Here is a 19983-nt window from a genome sequence, read left to right as displayed (position 1 = left end):
GTTGAGAAACATTATTGCTAAAAATTGTGCCTATTCACAAGTTTGTATTATAAATGATGTACCGTCAGGTCACGACAAGACATCTATTGGTGTACTAAAATGTAGTGACTTTCCGTTCTTAAAATATGTACGTATTACATCGTGTGATTTTGAACGTACATTTTCCCAAAATAAAAACTGTTTAAGTGACCATCGGAGGAGGTTACTTTGCAGTCGCTCAAAATGTACGCAACTCTTCACTGCAATGCACATATTCATGATGTGAGTATATTACATTAAATTTTAAGAATGAATATATCTCACTGTAAAATAATTGTGTATTTACATGTTTAGACATTTCTTACTTCAAAGATCATTCATTATATTTCTTGAATGCAGGATACAGGTTTTATTGTAACCGCAGTATACTGCTCAGTGTTTACATCAGAGGCATACTCCATCCTTTGCACGCCCCCTTCTCATACAGTCTATACCGCGTGCGTAGTAAACCTTACGATTCTCGTGGCAATTCCACGAAGTCTAGTAATAACAATAATAATAATAATAATAATAATAATAATAATAATAATAATAATAATAATAATAATAATAATAATAACAATAATAATAATAATAGCGTCATATGATAATATCTTTACTAGCCAAGAGATTTTATGATTTGTTTTTAGATATTCGAACTTACAATACTTACCTTCCGCATTTACGCAAGCTCTTAGAATAGCTATAAAATTTCCTCCTTTCTCTACTGGGGTTTAGTCATGTCAAACTCACCATAGTTCCTATGACCCCGTCATCCACATAGTACCACTGTTTCGATTATTTATTAGCTAGAGATTTTTTTCCTATTTTCCAAAGCCTGAGTTCTCTTTTCATCATCAATACTTCAATCAATACACAATTTCTTTCCAGACATTATATCTATAAAGTAACTTGCTTTCAATATGGCAGTAATATTACACTGTGACTGAGGGTGCAAGAAGACTTGATTTTGTACTTTAAATATTGGCTCAATTTTTAAAGTTTGACATACTCTGAAAATGAAATTTAGGTACTGCACTTTAGACCAAATAGCAGGGAAGCAGATCTATTAAAAATGTTCAGTAATTTTTTGTAACTTAGTGTCCTTTATTCTATAGCATAATTGTGTTTGTAAATGTAAGACCCTTTCTTTGAAAATATTTGTAACAAATTAAATTAATATTTAAATTAAATTTATGCTCGACCATGCCGAAATGTAGTAATTATACACCTGGTAGCAATCCTTTAATGCATGTCATTAAAGTACACCTACTCATTAAAGTACAGGTGTTGAGCCAATGACGAGTCAGCTTACACGTGTTCAGCCAATCACAAGTCAGCTTTGTACCGTTATAAAACCTCAAGTATCGATTATTCTCGGATATGCAACCGAAAGAGAATTAGCGAAAAGTCACGGAGGCTGGAAATCCAATATTGTCGCAGAAGGTTATGTTCTATTACTATAATAATTAGCGTTAATTGTAAATAATATTCAAATAAATTCAATTTGTCATCTCTTTTTTCAATGTCTAATTTACTTTCAATGTTATATCAAAGTTAATATTTAGTTACTCTGTAGGTTCTTATGGGCTATCAAGGTCAAAAGCCACCGGCGTGGCTCAGTCGGTTAAGGCGCTTGCCTGCCGGTCTGAAGTTACGCTCGGCCGCGGGTTCGATCCCCGCTTGGGCTGATTACCTGGTTGGGTTTTCTCCGAGGTTTTCCCCAACCATAAGGTGAATACCAGGTAATCTATGGCGAATCCTCGGCCTCATCTCGCCAAATACCATCTCGCTATCACCAATCTCATCGACGCTAAATAACCTAGTTGATACAGCGTCGTTAAATAACCAGCTAAAATAAAAATCAAGGTCAATGTGGACATCTGTTCCTCGGAAAAAATCAATACTTTCGCGTCTGCGCACATCTCACAATTTACGATGTATTGCTCAAGGTCAGATACAAATAATATTAATAATTTCAAGTTAGAAATATGGTCGAGCATAAAAAGTCGTATGAAACTCGCCTATAATGGTAATTAAGAAACTCGTATGAAAATTATGAAACTCGCTTGCGCTCGTTTCATAAACAGCCATACTCGCTTCTTAATTACTATCATTATAGGCTCGTTGCATAATGTACTATTATGTGCTCTGAATGTAACTAAAATTACAAGAAAACTTTTCTCCTAAAACCAAATTCTGGGTGCGCCCCTGCCTCTAGTGTCATCGCGATTGGCAGGCGGGTATGGTTTGAATTTTGTAGATGATTGGGAGACAACATTCAAATTGGACAGTGACTCGCTTCTTTGCTTAACATTTAAAATTTCAGGGGCCAAAAAGAACTGGGATACTTACACTGTACTTGAGAAATAATTCACTTAAACAAAACCGAATAAAAGTGTATCTGTATTCTAAAGCACATTTCCCGTACTTATTTCTGGTTTGGAACTAGTAACTTGTATGCAAGTTCTTAAAAACTTACCGAATATTACATTACTTCCACTTAATTAATATCATACAACAGACAATTCCGCCAACCTCCCCTTTCAATATCGTGAATATGTGTTTCTCCGCAAGGAATATACATGAGTGAATGTAACAGGATGCGAAACTGCAGTCAACACCATCTACCTTCGCCCGTCCAAAGTAACAAGACCAGCGCCTAGTATCGTAGGTGGTGAACTTTAGAAGCACGTGATGGGTACATTTCCAGAGTTCACCATGTATCCGTTAGGGCTAGACAATTAGATGAAAGCCACACACTTTCAAAAAATAAATTGAAACAAAGGTTCTGCACCTGTATGTAAGTGCTACGTGTGTGTTTTTAAATGTTATGTTTTATTTAACGACGCTCGCAACTGCAGAGATTATATCATCGTCGCCGGATGTGCCGGAATTTTGTCCCGCAGGAGTACTTTTACATGCCAGTAAATCTACTGACATGAGCCTGTCGCATTTAAGCGCACTTAAATGCCATCGATCTGGTCCGGGATCGAACCCGCAACCTTGGGCATAGAAGGCCAGCGCTATACCAACTCGCCAACCAGGTCGACGCTACGTGTGTGTATATCAGTGTATGTTAAACAGCGATGTTTATAAGGACCTTGTTTCAATAGTGTTATTGAATATACTGTAAAATAGTAGATAATAATATTATAATTTCAGTTATCTAATTAGATTTTGCAGACTTTTCCACTGGACTGTACACTAAATACCAAACAATATAACAAGGATTGAATTTCAATTATCTAACACTTGATTTTCTTTTCTGGCCGTTTTTGGTTGTATTTTAATAAGTTGTAAAATAATCTCATCTTGCTGTTGGCTCCAATATGAATTTTCAGCGGAAGATGGGAGAAATACAAATTTTAATCGTTTATTTTATATTTAGTAGCTTCGGAAGGGTGGAGGGGGGATGTTTTCAGCACGTAATTAAACTTTCCGCCACTTGGTGCGCTGCTAGATGCGTGAAGTAATTATTTATTCCTTCCGCCACTTGGTGTGATTCTATATGCATGGAGTAATTAGTTACCCGAGCAAAAATAGATGGCAGCCGTATCAATTTCTGCATTAGCGCCTCTAGTGTTTGAAACGGGAAAATAAATAACTTTCGCATCCTATTATATTCATTCATGGAACGAACTTAACACTTTTTTTTAAATTATAATGCATATTATAATATTGTTAATGCAACCTGTTTTGAAGTAAGATACCAAGGAATCCTGCGTCTCTCCTGGTATTCGAACAGTGTTAAACAACCGTCTGAAGTCGTACATGTTTAAAGCCGAATTTCCATCTCGACTGCTATCAGGACGCCATCTTCCTTGTCGAAACAGGGACCAAACCTCAGTCGTGAAGTAGCAAAATAGTGCCGCATTCTGCAGACAAGAGATAAATACCATGTAACTGAATAAACAACAATGGATCTTCGGTGCGACAGTAAAAGATGAGCTGAGGATCGATCATCAGATGTGTCAGAAAATGACGAATTTAATATCACGATAATTCATTGAAACGAAGGTAACTTGTAAGTTATATTAATTTTTTGAAATAACTCTAATGACATGTATGTGCTGGCAATGATTAGTTTTATTTTTTTTAATTAATAATAATAATAATAATAATAATAATAATAATAATAATAATAATCCGTGGCGCTACAGCCCATGAAGGGCCAAGACCTACCAGCCGACTGCTGGCCTCACGGCCACATGCCGAAGCAGAGGTGGACGATCATCCAACCAGAATGGAGGTATCGTGTGGTTAGCACGATGAGCCCCCCAGCTGTTATAGCTGGTTTGCGTAACCGGATTTCGCTACCTATCGTAGCTCCCCAAGAGCATCACGATGCTGGGTGGGCACCGGTCCCATACACTGGCCGAAATTTCATAAGAAAATTTCTTCCCCCTTGAGGACTCGAACCAGTACGCATTCCGTAACGCGAGTCCGAGGCAGGATGCCTTAGACCACGATGCCACGGCGCGGGACTAATAATAATAATAATAATAATAATAATTATTATTATTATTATTATTATTATTATTACAGCAAATATTTGTGTTTTTATTGATATCACTGTTAGGAGACAATCCATAAACGATCGGGGAAAACACGAGAATTTCACTTGAAGCAAGTACAGAGAAACAACAGAAATTAATTGGAATTCTTCATCATCATCATCATCATCGTCGTCGTCGTCGTCGTCGTCGTCCTTGCAGGTATTAGGCCTAGTGGCCTGTAACTGTCTCCATCCATCTCTTCAGGGGGCGTCCCAAAGATCGTCTTCCATGTGGTATATAGCGGAGAATTTGTCTTGGAGTCTGGAACGGTCCATTCTATTGACATGGTTAAGCCATTTTTGTCTGTAGTGGTTGAGACGTTCATAAATAGGTGTAATTTTCAGTTCTTTTGTAATTCATTCCTTTTGTGGTCAAGCAAGCTGTAGCCGGCAGTCCTCCTTAGAAATCTCATTTCCGCAGTTGCTAGGCGTTGAACATCTGAGTTTCGGACAGTCCAGGCCAGAACTTTATATGCTTTTAACCTGGTATGTTTTTGGGTTTTCGTGGTTGTGAAAACCTGGTTGATGGTTCTTAAGGCTCCATTAAAATGTTGAATATTTTCAGATATATCAGTAACAGGTAAATATCTCAAATTATAACCTAAATATTTAAATGAGTTTATCTGTTCTAACGTATGGGTTCCAATGCAAATTTTACTCCTAACTGGCTGTTTACCTTGGAACGCCATAATTTTTGTTTTGTTTGGGGGAATTTTCATATTGAAATTTTGTGCTATTATATTCAGGTGATATATTGTAATGTATCAAGAGTACAATTTCGGAAGAGCGGGATGTTTCCATGAATTGTTAGTCGCCAATGTCTGATGATGGAGTTGATGTATATATTGAATAAAAGTGGTGAGAGGGGGCATCCTTGACGAACTCCACAGTTTATCGGTCTCCATTCGGTATGTTCTGATCCGATAGTAATTTTGATAATACTGTGGTTATATAATTCGTAAATTGTTCTTATAATTGTGTTTGGAACTGAATCATCTGCCAAAATTTGAAAGAGCTTATTTCTGTCAATACGATCGAAAGCTTTTTCGTAATCGATAAAAGCCAAGTGAGTTTCTTTATTAAATTTCCCATGTTTTTCGATCAAATTAAATGGAATTTAATTACCTTAATTGCATTAAATTCATTTCCAGTCTCCCAGTTGAGGTAGTCTTTGCCTCCAATGCCTATAGTGCTAGTAAAGGGCAATAGTGGTTGCCTATTTCTCAAGTACGCCATTTCTTCCCACCATTTCTCAAGCTGAAAAAGAGACAAAAATTTCAATATAAATACATTAATTTTCACTATACCCAACCGGGACTCGCATACAACCTTACTTCCTAAGGTTTGGTGCCAATTCATCCAGGGAATTTTCGCCCAGAAGCATTTTCATTCTCGGAACAGTCGTCCATTGCATAATTTGCAGAAAATTATTAATCCAAAAGAAAGTTCAACCAAAGAAAATTTCGGAATTTGTATGATAAGACTTTCTTGTGTTAAATTCTAACGTACCTTGTTTACATGTTTCGACCTTTTATGGTTCATCTTCAGAATTGGTCGTTGCTGGTCTTGGCGCCTCTTTTTTTGTTTCCTGTGAGAGTGTGTTCGTGTTGTGTAAAGTGGAGTCAAAGAGTGTGTGTGTTCTGAAATTGAGTTGTGTGTTGAGAATTTCATTAGGGTGTGTTTTTGTGTGTGTTGTGTGTGAGATTCTCAACACACAACTCAATTTCAGAACACACACACATACTCTTTGACTTACCATATAAAAAAATGGAATATATTTTCGTTATTCTCATGGGTTATAAACTTTCATAAATTTTCGTTCTAACATAACGCTCAAAAACAAAAATTCCAATACATATCCAAACAAAAAAGTTATAATAGATGCACAAGATAAATGGGATAGAAATAGAGGAGCCTTGCAAGATAAGTATTACGATTGATTCGTTAGGAGTGTCTCGCATTTTGAGTGGTTTGGAAGGTGTAACTACATTCTAACCGGAGATAAGGCTACAAGATTTCCGCCTTTAAGTATCTCTTCGCTTTAACCTTTGCATTCTCTCTTCCACTTATCACTTATCTGACAGGTTTCACTAGGAAGTTCTATCACAATTATCTTTCCCTGCAAGTGAATTTCAAACAGCTGCTGGCACGTTTAAACTCAACTTTCAGAAAACATGAACTGAATTTGCTCTAGCCTACAACTGAACAAATTTTGTAAACGCATCAGACTCACTAACTTTAGTAAACTGTATTTCTGAAAACAAAATATTGGTGAATCTTTTGCCAGAAACAGTTAAACTTTTAATAGAAAATACAAAAACTGAAAATAAAATTGACGCCCTTAGATCCGTTTAAAAAAACATATGCAGACATTAACAAGCAAACGTTCTGATGGGGGCAGATAAAAAAGTTAAACATTTTTTCTTCCACCATGTTAATAATATCAAAAAAAGTGCTTTTACAAATTTTGGCCACTCGACCGCAATTACGAGGCCGTCCAGAAAGTGATTTTCCCTGGGGCCGTTTATAGAAAAAAGCACAATTGCATAGAAATATTTATTGAAACAAATACAATTGTTGCGCTATTTGTCAACATATCCTCCACTGGAATTGAGACATTTGTCATACCATGGGATCAATTTTTGTGTCGTAGAAGTCAGTCGCCTCAGATCGGAAACAGCGTTTGACTGCGTCTGCACCTCTCTCTGTCGATCTCATGATATGAGATATGTCTCAATTCCGAGGGAAAATATTTTGAAAAATAGCTCAACAATTGCTGTGTCTGTTCTAATAAATTTGTCCAATGAAATTGTGTTTTTTTTCTGTTAGCGGCCCCTGGCGAACTTATTTTTTTACGGCCCTCGTAATTGCTGTCGACTGGCCAAAATTTGTATAAGCACTTCTTTTGACATTATTAACATGGTGGAAGAAAAAAATTTAACTTTTTTCTCTGCCCCCATCAGAACGTTTGCTTGTAAGTCAAGATTTAGGAGAGTCTCTTAAATAAACTTACACATTTATAGGCTTGAATAGTACAGGGACATCATTTTATTTTTACTAACATTTCTAATATTAACCTGGCTATACCTTTGGATCAACGATTAAGAACCGGAAACACCGTTTGCTAGCCCCTTCCACTGGAGTTCGATGATACTGGCATAATATACAAACAAATCACTTTACTAGGTATAGGAGTGAAGAAAAGTAGTTCATCCATTTACGTAAATTAGGAAATATCGCGATTTTGAGTTTGATAATTTTCATTAGGTTTTTGTTTAATCAAAATACAGTACAGTATTAACAATGAGTGTTTTTACTCACGAACTGAGCTTTCCATACTGACGTATTCATTATGCAGTGTATATTATACTGTCTACAGCACATTAGCTTACAATATAGAGAATGAAGTTAAATTGAAAAATAATCATAATATGGATATTTAAACAAATTTTTGAAAATGTGTGGCCGTTCATTTCGATACAGGCTTCAGTTTTAATGTGCATATTATCGTACTATAGACTATTGTACGTAGGCTAATTCCAATTACCAGTTTCGTCCTTTGTACCAGTAACTCATGTTGAAATAATTCTGTACCTACTCTATAAAAGAGACCTTACGTACTGAAAATTCAATCTTCACTTCTGTCCGATCCGAAAAAATAAAATTACTCAGACATGCTATCTACTGTCCGTCCAAGTGGTTACGTCGCAGCGTCGTAGAAAGGGAGGAAATCACGTGATAGTTAATTACTTAACAAGGCATTTTATTTAAGTCATTTTAAACAATTGTATGGGTATAATATTACGTAGACGTCCAATTCCTAAAAGAAATTAATGTTCTCAGAAAAGAGCTAAGACAGCCCAGCCGCTAGCATTTACAGAGAGGCAAATAGAAGCAGGTGGGGGAAACCGGGATGCGACGTAGGCAAATGGAAAATGATTCAATATTGAAAGCTCTTTCGTCACTGGAAAACGCGAACATATTTTTGGAACGTACTGTCTACTATGACCGTAAGGCTACTATAACTGTATATGCGGTCTTGGATCTGTGTGGAGGACGGTTGAACTTCATTAGTAGAAGGGGTGGGAGTGAAGTACATTCAAAAACTAAGGTACAATAAAAATTGAAGTAAAAATAAAATGATGTCCCTGTATAAATTAAAACTAGAATAAAACAAGTTAAATTCTTAAAAAATGGACTTAGGACGCTTCTTCAACTGCATGGCACAACAGACTTACCCAGTTCCTTTCACGTTGTGCCCGTTGCAGCAATTTAGCATGAAGTCTCTGGCCAACGCCTCGCTCAAACTCAGCCACACATTTCGTTGTTTCTCTTAATTCATTCTCATTAAGAAAAGGCTTCACAGAGTCTAGATACCGATCCAGTGTGTGGCGAAGAGAGGGCACTGGTAAAGGGGGTAGCAATTCATCGTTGGCAAACGTGCGAGTTGGATCCCCTTCCGGCAATACAAAGAGCCTCTGAGACAATTCCATCTTGTCAGCTGCGAACAGGAAGAGTAATACAGTGTTAACACTCTATTTTTATTTGCACACCATGTAACAGAAGCCATTTCCCTCAAATTATTTCTGAAAAAAATTCCTTATAAAAATACGCTGTAGTTACTTATGTATAGACTTCAAATGTGTGTATCTTAATAATAATAATAATAATAATAATAATAATAATAATAATAATAATAATAATAATAATAATTTATTTTAGCTGGCAGAGTTAAGGCCGTAAGACCTTCTCTTCCACTCAAACAGCAAAAAGTATACAATACATACAATACATACATACATACATACATACATACATACATACATACATACATTACATACATACATTACATACATACATACGTACGTACATACATACATACATACATACATACATACATACATACATACATACATACATACATACATACATACATACATACATACATACATACATACATACATACATACATACATACATTACATACATACATAACATACATACATAACATACATACATACATTACATAGGCCTACATTACATAGGCCTACATTACATACATACATACATACATACATACATACATACATACACACATACATACCAAAGAATTCAACAATTTGATTTAAATAAGAGTGTACATTTATACAAGAGTTATTTATGAATTAAACAACAAAATACTATGAACTATTAATTAAACACTGAAATATAAACTATGTAGCAGAATTAAGCTGAAATACATAGAATGTTAATATATTTCAAATAATGTTACATAATAGAAAGGGATTATTATAAGACAATTTTGAAAATACAGCACTATCAGGATGCATGTCTAAATGAAGGAGTAACAATGTAGTCAGCGATAGTTTAAGTCAGTATGATTGGAGTGAAATACTAAGAAGGTTATCTTTTAAGCTGTTTTAAAAGTGTTTATTGTCTTGCAGCCCCTAATACTTTGTGACAAGGAGTTCCATTGTCGCGAGGTGGATACTGTAAAAGATGATGAATAACGAGATGTTCTATGAAGAGGTCTACTTAACGCGCCACAGATAAGTGATCTGGTATTTACGTCGTGGTTAGAGTATAGATAAGAGAAACGAGACGAAAGGTAATTTGGTGTTGAAGTGTGCAGAATTCGCAAGAGTAAAGACAAAGATTGTAAAGTTCTACGTTGTTTAAGTCGGAGCCACGAAAGACTTGCGACTATTCTCTAGGTTCAACTTATACAGAGTGTTCGGGTGAATGTGTGACAAACGTTGAGGTGTGATAAGTGGTGTTAAATTGAACAACAACTAAGACGATCCAGTACAAAGCTACATAACCTTGAAGAGAGTTTCAGCCATGACTATGATTCAATTAGTTTTTTCTCGTTTGCAGGCTGGGATGTATGGAACTTAGAAATAACTACTGTTTTTGTTGAGATGACTCTTTTCATTTCTCCTTTATTTACACCTCAAGTGCGTGCATGTTTTCACATAACAAATATACTACACATATTACAAATGATTACATGTCAGTACATCTTTTCGAAATTAATGTACTGTATAGTGGTGGTTTAAAGGCTATTCTCAACATGGCGCTCATATCCAGCTCGTTGCATACATCGCATGTCTGCAAGTACTGCATTTGTGAAACGCTCCATTGCAACTTCGATAGAGAGATAGAGAGCTAGAGAGCTAGAGAGATAGAGAGAGATATAGAGAGATATAGAGATAGAGAGAGATAGAGGGATAGAGGGATAGAGAGCTAGAGAGAGATAGAGAGATAGAGAGATATAGAGAGATAGAGAGATATAGAGATAGAGAGATATAGAGATAGAGAGATATAGAGATAGAGAGATATAGAGAGATAGAGAGATATAGAGATAGAGAGAGATAGAGGGATATAGAGATAGAGAGAGATAGAGGGATAGAGGGATAGAGAGCTAGAGAGCTAGAGAGATATATAGAGAGATAGAGAGATATAGAGATATAGAGAGATATAGAGAGATATAGAGAGATATAGAGAGATATAGAGAGATAGAGAGATATAGAGAGATAGAGGGATAGAGGGATAGAGAGATAGAGAGCTAGAGAGATAGAGAGAGATAGAGAGATATGGAGAGATATAGAGAGATAGAGAGAGAACATTTAAAACTAACAGCAAGTTTAACAGCTATGTAGTACAGTAAACGAATGAATGAATGTTTACACAAAGATGCATATCGATGCCCCAGAACCAGACTGTTCCAAGTCCATTTTACTAATTTTTTTTTTTTTCAGGAGAGCTATTTTAAGCTCCAGACATTCAAAGCTTCATCAACGAGCAACGAGCATTAAACAAAATAGATCTAGCCACAGTATCAAATGCAAGAATAAATAATACCACAATTACATAGGCCTATAGCCTATAGTCCCGTCGCTCTAATTTCCGGCAGCCAATCACGTTGCAGGTCGGCTACATTTAAACGTGTGCGTCTTGTGATTCGCTGATGAAGACGTTATTCATTTCTTAAGGCTCGATAAATACTTAATATTATCGCCCGCCATTTTGGCTCTTTCGTTGGAGTTCGCAGAAAGCACACGAAGACGTTATTTGCCGCTCAATTATTTGCTGAATTACAGTGCGTTTGATTTATTATCATAGGAGCTATGACATGATAATGTTTAACGGTATGGCAAATAGAGCCCTCGTCTGGTAGCTCGGCAACGAAAGAACAAAAATGGCGAACGATACCACTCTACCTAGACTTTATAGAGCCTTCACTTCCTAAGACGTAAGCAAAGAGGAGGAGTCACGCCGGAAATAACAGTATCGCGACTATAGTAAGACAGTAAAAAATTTAGGAGTATATTTAGATTCAAAATTAAATTTTCAAAGTCAAGTAACCTATATATGTAAGAAAACTTTTTCCATAATTCATTCCCTCAGACACTTAACCAACGTTTTACCTCTCAGCCTTAAAAAGAACCTGATCCAAACTTTAGTGATGCCCCACTTCGATTATTGCGATTCTCTATTCACGAGTCTAAATACCGATCTTGCCCATAGACTACAGCGTGTTCACAATATCTGCGTTCGTTTCGTTTGTAACATTAGAAAATTCGATCATGTAACACCGTCACTAGAATTGTTGTCTTGAAGTCCACTTAAAGAAAGAAGATTCTTCAATTCTCTCTTATTACTATTTAAATCATCCACACCTCCACATCCTCTTACCTAGCATCTCGTTTTGTTTACCTTTCACTACCTCGAACCCGGAACATGTACCTTCTCTCTATTCCTCTACACAGAACATCCTTCTACTCATCATCTTTCAGCATATCTATTCCACACCTCTGGAACTCTCTCCCTGACCATGTCAGAGACTGTCGGACAATATCAAAATTCAAATTTAAATTTAAAAATCACATTCTAGTTCATGGAATTGCTTATTGAACACCTGTCAGGTTGCGCAACTTCGGCTTAACCCATGACATATAATAAATATTTTAACTATGCTCTTGTAAAATTGACAATTAATATGTAATGTAATTATTATTATTATTATTATTATTATTATTATTATTATTATTTTATCATTATCATCATTGCTATCTCTGTTTTTCTTTCTTCATTTTTTTTCTTGTATTAGCACGATGAGAGCTCTATAGTGTTCTTTTGACCCTGTTGACCCTCTATAGGGCTTTAATTTAATTTTTACTATTTTTTATCAGCGTCTGTATTTCTTTTTTGTATTTACATGTGCTATCTGGTAGGATGGAAGAGAAGGCCTTATGGCCTTAATCCTGTCAGATTAAATAAATAAACTTACAAATGGCTTTTAAGGAACCCGAAGGCTCATCGCCGCCCTCACATAAGCCCGCCAGCGGTCCCTATCCTGTGCAAGATTAATCCAGTCTCTATCATCATACCCCACCTCCCTCAAATCCATTTTAATATTATCCTCCCATCTACGTCTCGGCCTCCCTAAAGGTCTTTTTCCCTCCGGTCTCCCAACTAACACTCTATATGCATTTCTGGATTCGCCCATACGTGCTACATGCCCTGCCCATCTCAAACGTCTGGATTTAATGTTCCTAATTATGTCAGGTGAAGAATACAATGCGTGCAGTTCTGTGTTGTGTAACTTTCTCCATTCTCCTAAATAAAATAAAAAATAATTTAGAATAGCTTCATAGCAACGTCATGGAGAGGAATATTTACAATTTTGTTCGATTCATATATGCAGACAAGAAATGGAAATTTCTTTCTTATAAAAAGTTGGACTTAGAACAGTCTGGTTCTGAGCCATCGATATGTGCATTCTCTTAGCATAACCTAATGGTACGTGTAAGAAATGATTAGTAAATCATGTGTACACAAAGTACTGAAACCCCTTAGTATTACGCAACCAAAAATGGGTATATATTTTTAGTAGGTTATTTTACGACGCTTTATCAACATCTTTGGTTATTTAGCGTCTGAATGAGCTGAAGGTGATAATGCTGGTGAAGTGAGTCCGGGGTCCAGCACCGAAAGTTACCCAGCATTTGCTCATATTGGGTTGAGGGAAAACCCCGAAAAAAACTCAACCAGGTAACTTGCCCCGACCGGGAATCGAACCCGGGCCACCTGGTTTCACAGCCAGACGCGCTGACCGTTACTCCACAGGTGTGGACTGGATATATGTTCAACAGGTTGCTGTAATTCCATGCATTTAATACAGAAAAGGGAGAAGTCAAAACTGTCATGGAAAAAACTCGCTGCTTTCAACGGTATGTAGCTTCTTATCGCAGTGTCGTCTGATCTGGGTTTACAAGCAAAAGTTGTTCCATTTGATACCACCTATCACACCTCAACGTTTGTCACACACTCACCCGAACACCCTGCAAGCATGGTTCTTCAAAGAGAAAAAGTGAAAGTGAAGTGGGTATCCGAATATTCAATGAAGAATGGGAAAAAACAGTTTCTATTTACGATGGGAAATGCTTCGAAACCGATTTGTTTGATCTGTTCAGCAACAGGAGCAGTGCCTAAGAATTACTAGGCTAATTGGAAAGGCATTTCAAACAAACACATAATGATTTAAACAAGTTATACCCTCCTGGTTTTGAATTAAGAACTGACCACATCTCAAAGAAACAGAAAGGACTTAATTGTCTGCAAAACTTATTTGTTAAAAACAGTGAAGAAATGAAAAACATGTTAAGGCTTCTTGAGAAGAAAAAATCTTTCTCAGACGGTGAGCTGATAAAAGAAAGCATGTCCATTAGGGTGGAGTGAAAATATGAAGTTTATGGAATCAAAATGTAATACCAGGAAAATGTTGTGGGGTGATATCATAAAGAATAATGCAAAATATATTTTCTCTAGTTTAATTTTTGAAGGTGCCCAATATTTTGAAATTTTCACAAAATTTTGAGGTTCAGATTTCTTAGCAAGAGAACATTCTCCAGTGATTTAATCTGAACAGGATACTAGGAACATGTTTAAAAAATGCATGTTAAAAGACTCTGCATATTTTTGGTCCCCTGTTCTTTCGTCTTGAAGTGCCACAAAAACCTCTCAATTTATAAGAAAATCGGGAATAATCAAAAAACTCTTAGGTTTGGTATCTTATATATAAAAGTCAATGTGGCTATGTATGTATATATGTATACTCTATACAAATCTACACGCTTTGACCGATATTTGCCAAAGTTTGCATATTTAACCTTCATAATCAGGAGAACATAGGCTACATTAAAATTCTGCAAATGGACGTTAAATTAATAAAAAATAATAAAAAATAAAATTATATACGATCAAACATTCATGTATAATATTTAAATGCAATTTTCTGTAGTCAATTGTTCTTTATTATTGTCTGCTATATTCAACATCGACTTTCACGAGGCCGTGGAAATTGTAACACGAAATTAAATAACATTGTTGATACACATCATGAAGGCTAAAACTAGATGATTCATGCAATAAAATAATATCTTTACTAAGCCCAGGAATTTCTCAATGCAGTTGTACATAGTGAGTAGACTGTGTTTTATCCAACTGAATTCTTAAATTCTTTGAAACCACAAGGCTTGCTACCATATAATTTAATACTTAATATTGAATCACCAATAGTACTATTGTGAAATACTGACCCACCAAAATTATGCAATGAAACAAGAATTGGTGTGAAAAAACTCATTCAGAACGTAGTAATAGAAGTGACAATATTAACTGGCAAAACGAAAGAAGATGTTTTTATCCACGCATTCTTATGATACCCACTAACATGCGTTTCGATTTTAAGTAACAGCAATTTCAGTGCAACTAGCATTTGTAATGGTCATATTAAAATTAAGCTCAAGGACAGTCGCTCAAAGTTGCAGACATTAACTTAAAAACTCCGTGTTTTTCACATTCTCAACTATATTTTATACAAAGAAGTAGGGGGGAAAAAAAAAAGATTTTACACACATCAAAAAGAAATCCAATGATACTTTTGTCATATTGCTAATGTAGTATGTGAATGTACGTAAGCTGACTGAAAATAACACTGTCAGGTCAGATAGTAAAAATAAAAATATCATACGTCTCTCAAAGTATTGTTGTTCATGTCCGAAAATGTGTTACTGCGAAATTCTAACTGTATAATCACGTTGCCAATGTAATATGTTATGCGTTGTGGAAATAATCTCTTAATTTATAAAAAAAACTGGTATACGTCTCTCAGAATATTAGTCTCTATGTTAAAAAATGACTTATTGCGAGTTTATATTGTATCTGTATTCTGTGTATGAAATAAGAATTAATATAGGCCTAATACGTTCTGAATTTGTGAGATATAGTTTCTCAAGTCATATTAAAAAAAGAGGCATGCAGGAGTCAAGGGGTAAAAAATCTTCCAATATAAATTAAATGATAGATGTATATATTGATTCTTTGATACGACCGAAAAATCTAACAACGAGTTAAATTAAAAAAAGAAGCAAAAAGAAGAACTCGGGCAACGCCGGGTTCTTTCAGCTAGTAATTAATATAATAAAATTAATGGAAATTCATTCTGATGTTGCAGGGTATTTAAATCAGAATATCTCTAATGAATACAAGAAATCTGACCTTCTAACCTGTATTCGTAATGCCAGAGGGGCTGAACCCATCACAATTACCTACCTATCATGACGTAAGAAATACAGGGACATCATTTTATTTTTACTAACATTTTTAATATTAACCTGTCTATACCTTTAGAGAACAGGAAACACCGCTTGCTCCCCCTCCAAGACTGGAGTTCGATGATACTGGCGTAAAACACAAATCACTCTACTAGGTATAGGAAGGAAGAAAAGTAGTTCATCCATTTACGTAAACTAGGAAATATCGCGATTTTGAGTTTGATAATTTTCATTAGGTTTTTCTTTAATCAAAGTACAGTACTGTATTAAGAATAAGTGTTTTTACTCACGAAGTGAGTTATCCATGCGAACGTATTCATTATGCAGTGTATATTATACTGTCTACAGCACATTAGCGTACAATATAGAGAAAGAAGTTAAATTGAAAAATAATCATAATATGAATATTTAAACACAATTTTGAAAATGGTGGCCGTTCATTTCGATAAAGGCTTCAGTTCTTTTGTGCATATTATCGCACTATAGACTATTGCATCTAATTCCAATTGCCAGTTTCGTCCTTCGTACTAGTAACTCATGTTGAAAGAATTCTGTACCTACTCTACGTACTGTGAATTCAATCTTCACTTCTGCCCGACCCGAAAATATAAAATTACTCAGACATGCTATCTACTGTCCGTCCAAGTGGTTATGTCGCAGAATTGTAGAAAGGGAGGAAATCACGTGACAGTTAATTACTTAACGAGGCCCTTTTATTTAAGTTAAATTAAACAGCTGTATAATATTACGTAAACTTCCTATTCCTAAGAGAAATTAATGTTTTCAGAAAAGAGCTAAGACAGCCCAGCTATTACAGAGGGGCGAGCAGAAGCAGGTGGGGGAAATCGGGATACGACGTAGGCAAACGGACAGTACCTGTGCGAAAATATGATTCAATATTGAAAGCTCTTTCGTCACTGGAAAACGCGAACATATTTCTGGAACGTACTATACTCAGTAACTCAGTACTGCTTACTATCTGCGGTCTTGGTTCTGTGTGGAGTTGGAACTTCCTTAGTAGAAGGGGTGAGAGTGAAGTACATTCAAAAACTCAGGTACAATAAAAATTGAAGTAAAAATAAAATGATGTCCCTGTATTATCTATGTGTCAAAAATGAATTAAAATCTGATTTCAAGTCAAAGGAATCTACTGTTGGAGAGATTTCAGAAAGAGTTGCTATCAAAACTAAGGAAATCCAGGTAAAGTCATAAATTTCGACAGTCATAAAAGAATATTACAACAGATTCGTGCTTACCATGATCAATACACAAGCTTAATGAAGCATTGTAAGAAACGACACAGTGACAACTAAAATGACATCATTGCAAAGTTTAAAGAAAAAGCAAACAAATTATTTGATATATGCAGATGAAAAGCAAAAAAGTTTAATACTGTAGGCCTAATTGTGATAACGAACCCCGTGTTCCAAAACAAGAAAGAATGTTTTACTAGAGCAAAGAACAGAAAGAGGGATGATTTAGTTACCACTCAGAAAGAAATGAAAAAGAAAACAAGAATAAATTCTAACTAAAAAAATAAATGGGCTAAAATGGAATTTTTGTCATATGTATGTATGTATGTATGTATGTATGTATGTATGTATATGTATGTATGTATCTATGTATGTATGTATTTACACTGCAAGTGGGCATGCACCCGGTGGCAGTGGTATACACAATATAAACAATATACAATAAAATTACAATACACAATACAATTATGCAATACACAATAGGCCTACAATTTTATACACAATACAAAAAGAATACACAATATAATTTAACACAATAATAATAAAACATAAATGAAATACCTAATTTTACAATACAACCTACATTATTATGTATAGGCCCTACATAAGTTTCAATAGTCTTTCACTTTATTCTCATCTCACTCACTGTAGTGGCACTATGACGCATTTCACTGACACTTTAGCACACATTTCACTGACACACTATAACACATTTCACTGACACTATAGAACACATTTCATTGACGCTATAAATTATCACTGATCGGAACTGTTCACTGCACTGTAAAACCATAACTTCACTGACTCACCTCGCTTCACTGATACAACAGTTCAAATAAGTCAAATAATTACATCATTATGCATACTTATAAACAGAATTACATTTAAACTAAACATTTCTAGTCTAAGGCCCTCTTACACGCTATTTTTAAATAATTTACAATTCTAACCAAGGAAGTAACTCGTCAGGCTAGATAAATACATGTCACCTTAAAAAATTAAATGTTAAATGTCGCCTTAATTTTAATTTGCACTTTATACACAACTTTTTAAATTATTCCTGAATCTCCTTAAGAAAGGACAGCCCTCAAGGACCGCTGCAGGTAGATCATTCCAATCATTTATAGTTCTATTTAAAAATGAGAATTTACCGTTTTCTGTTTCCTACATTTGATTTTAAAATCATGATCGTTCCTACCATAGTACGTTGGCTTTTCTAACCGAGCCGTTATGTCTACCCATACTTTCTGACCTAGATGTGCTCTATACAATGATGTTATTCTAGTTTTCCTACGTCTGTTTTCCAAAGTTTCCCATTTAAGTTCTTTTATCGTATCGTTTCCATTTTCTCTTTTACCTTTAACAAATTTCGCTGCCCTATACTGGATTCTTTCTAAGGAATTTATCTGATATATTCTATAGGGATCCCAACATGTAGTTCCGTATTCCATTAACGGTCGCACTAACGTTAGATATGCTATTTCCCTAGCCTATGTATAATACTATATATTTTGTCCCTTTGGATCCCCTCAAAAATACTATATATTGCAACTTCTATTTAGAGTCTTCCAAATAAAGTTTAAATATGTGATTTTGCAGGAATTCATTAGCTATGTAATGAAAAACAAAATAGAACAAATATAGGAAGAGGCAAATAAAGTATTATTTTAAGAAACTTCAAAGCCATTGGGGCACATCAAAAATTAAGTATAGAATCCCCATATTTTTCACATTCTTAAGGCCCGTAACACAACACACTTGCAGAGTTTTCGCCAGCGAGAAATGTGCTGCGAGAAAATTAAACAATTGATAACATGGATTCAAATGGACGTCCACACACTGGAAGAGATTCTCGCTCGAGGCAAAAACCTCGCGCGAGTTTCTCGCTGGAATCGGTAGCTCGGCGAACTTTCTTGACACAGTTATCAAAGATGTTTGACATTTATACTCTTTATGACGATTGAATGTAGAAAAAGAAATCACAGGTGGCGATGAATTGTATTGCTTTTATTTGAAAATGAGGCAAGATGGCTGATAATTGCAGTCAGAAATTTATCGAACTTGTACGATGTCACCCATAGGCCTATTTATATGATACACGGGATGAAAACTATAAAAACACGAAACTTAAAGAAGAAATCTGAAGACAAATATCAGATTACCTGAAAATAAATAGGGCTATATTTTATTTTGATGAGATTTAATAGTATTGATTAAACATTTGAAATAATGTATCTATATGTCTTAACAGTTTACGTAATTTTAATCAGAATATAGCAAAGAATTCTCCATCATGAATGGCAAAAAAAAAAAAAAACTGTGGTCCATTGAACCTGAAATAAAGCCTAAACGTATCATTCAAATCGAAACCAGTGTCCAAAACTAGCCCTTATTTTCGTAAGATATGTGATTTTCAGATATTTTTGGCTTTAATTTTAGGCCTACTTCTTCTTTTCATGAACAAAATATATCCATGTAATTCCATTTCCTCAACATCTGAATACTCAGATTCAACATAGCGTTCGTACGTAAT

The 19983-nt window shown here is 35.3% G+C and overlaps 1 protein-coding gene across 4 annotated transcripts in view; it reads right to left on the bottom strand.

Moving 5' to 3' along the window:
* The window catches only part of CROT (Carnitine O-octanoyltransferase), a 99750-nt gene that overhangs the window by 28900 nt on the left and 50867 nt on the right, over nt 1-19983 (bottom strand). For all 4 annotated transcript variants that reach the window (XM_069840374.1, XM_069840375.1, XM_069840377.1 and 1 more), the window contains 3 exons: nt 8815-9077; nt 5702-5833; nt 3713-3896 (listed from right to left, as the gene is read on the bottom strand). In XM_069840374.1, coding sequence (XP_069696475.1) covers nt 3713-3896; nt 5702-5833; nt 8815-9069 — 571 coding nt within the window. In that variant the 5' untranslated portion in view covers nt 9070-9077. The remainder of the gene's footprint in view (nt 1-3712; nt 3897-5701; nt 5834-8814; nt 9078-19983) is intronic.

This window comes from Periplaneta americana, chromosome 11 (genome assembly GCF_040183065.1).
Source record: "Periplaneta americana isolate PAMFEO1 chromosome 11, P.americana_PAMFEO1_priV1, whole genome shotgun sequence".
NCBI lineage: Eukaryota > Metazoa > Arthropoda > Insecta > Blattodea > Blattidae > Periplaneta > Periplaneta americana.
Note: the sequence above shows the minus strand (reverse complement) of the source record. Positions and strands in the feature narration are given on the sequence as shown.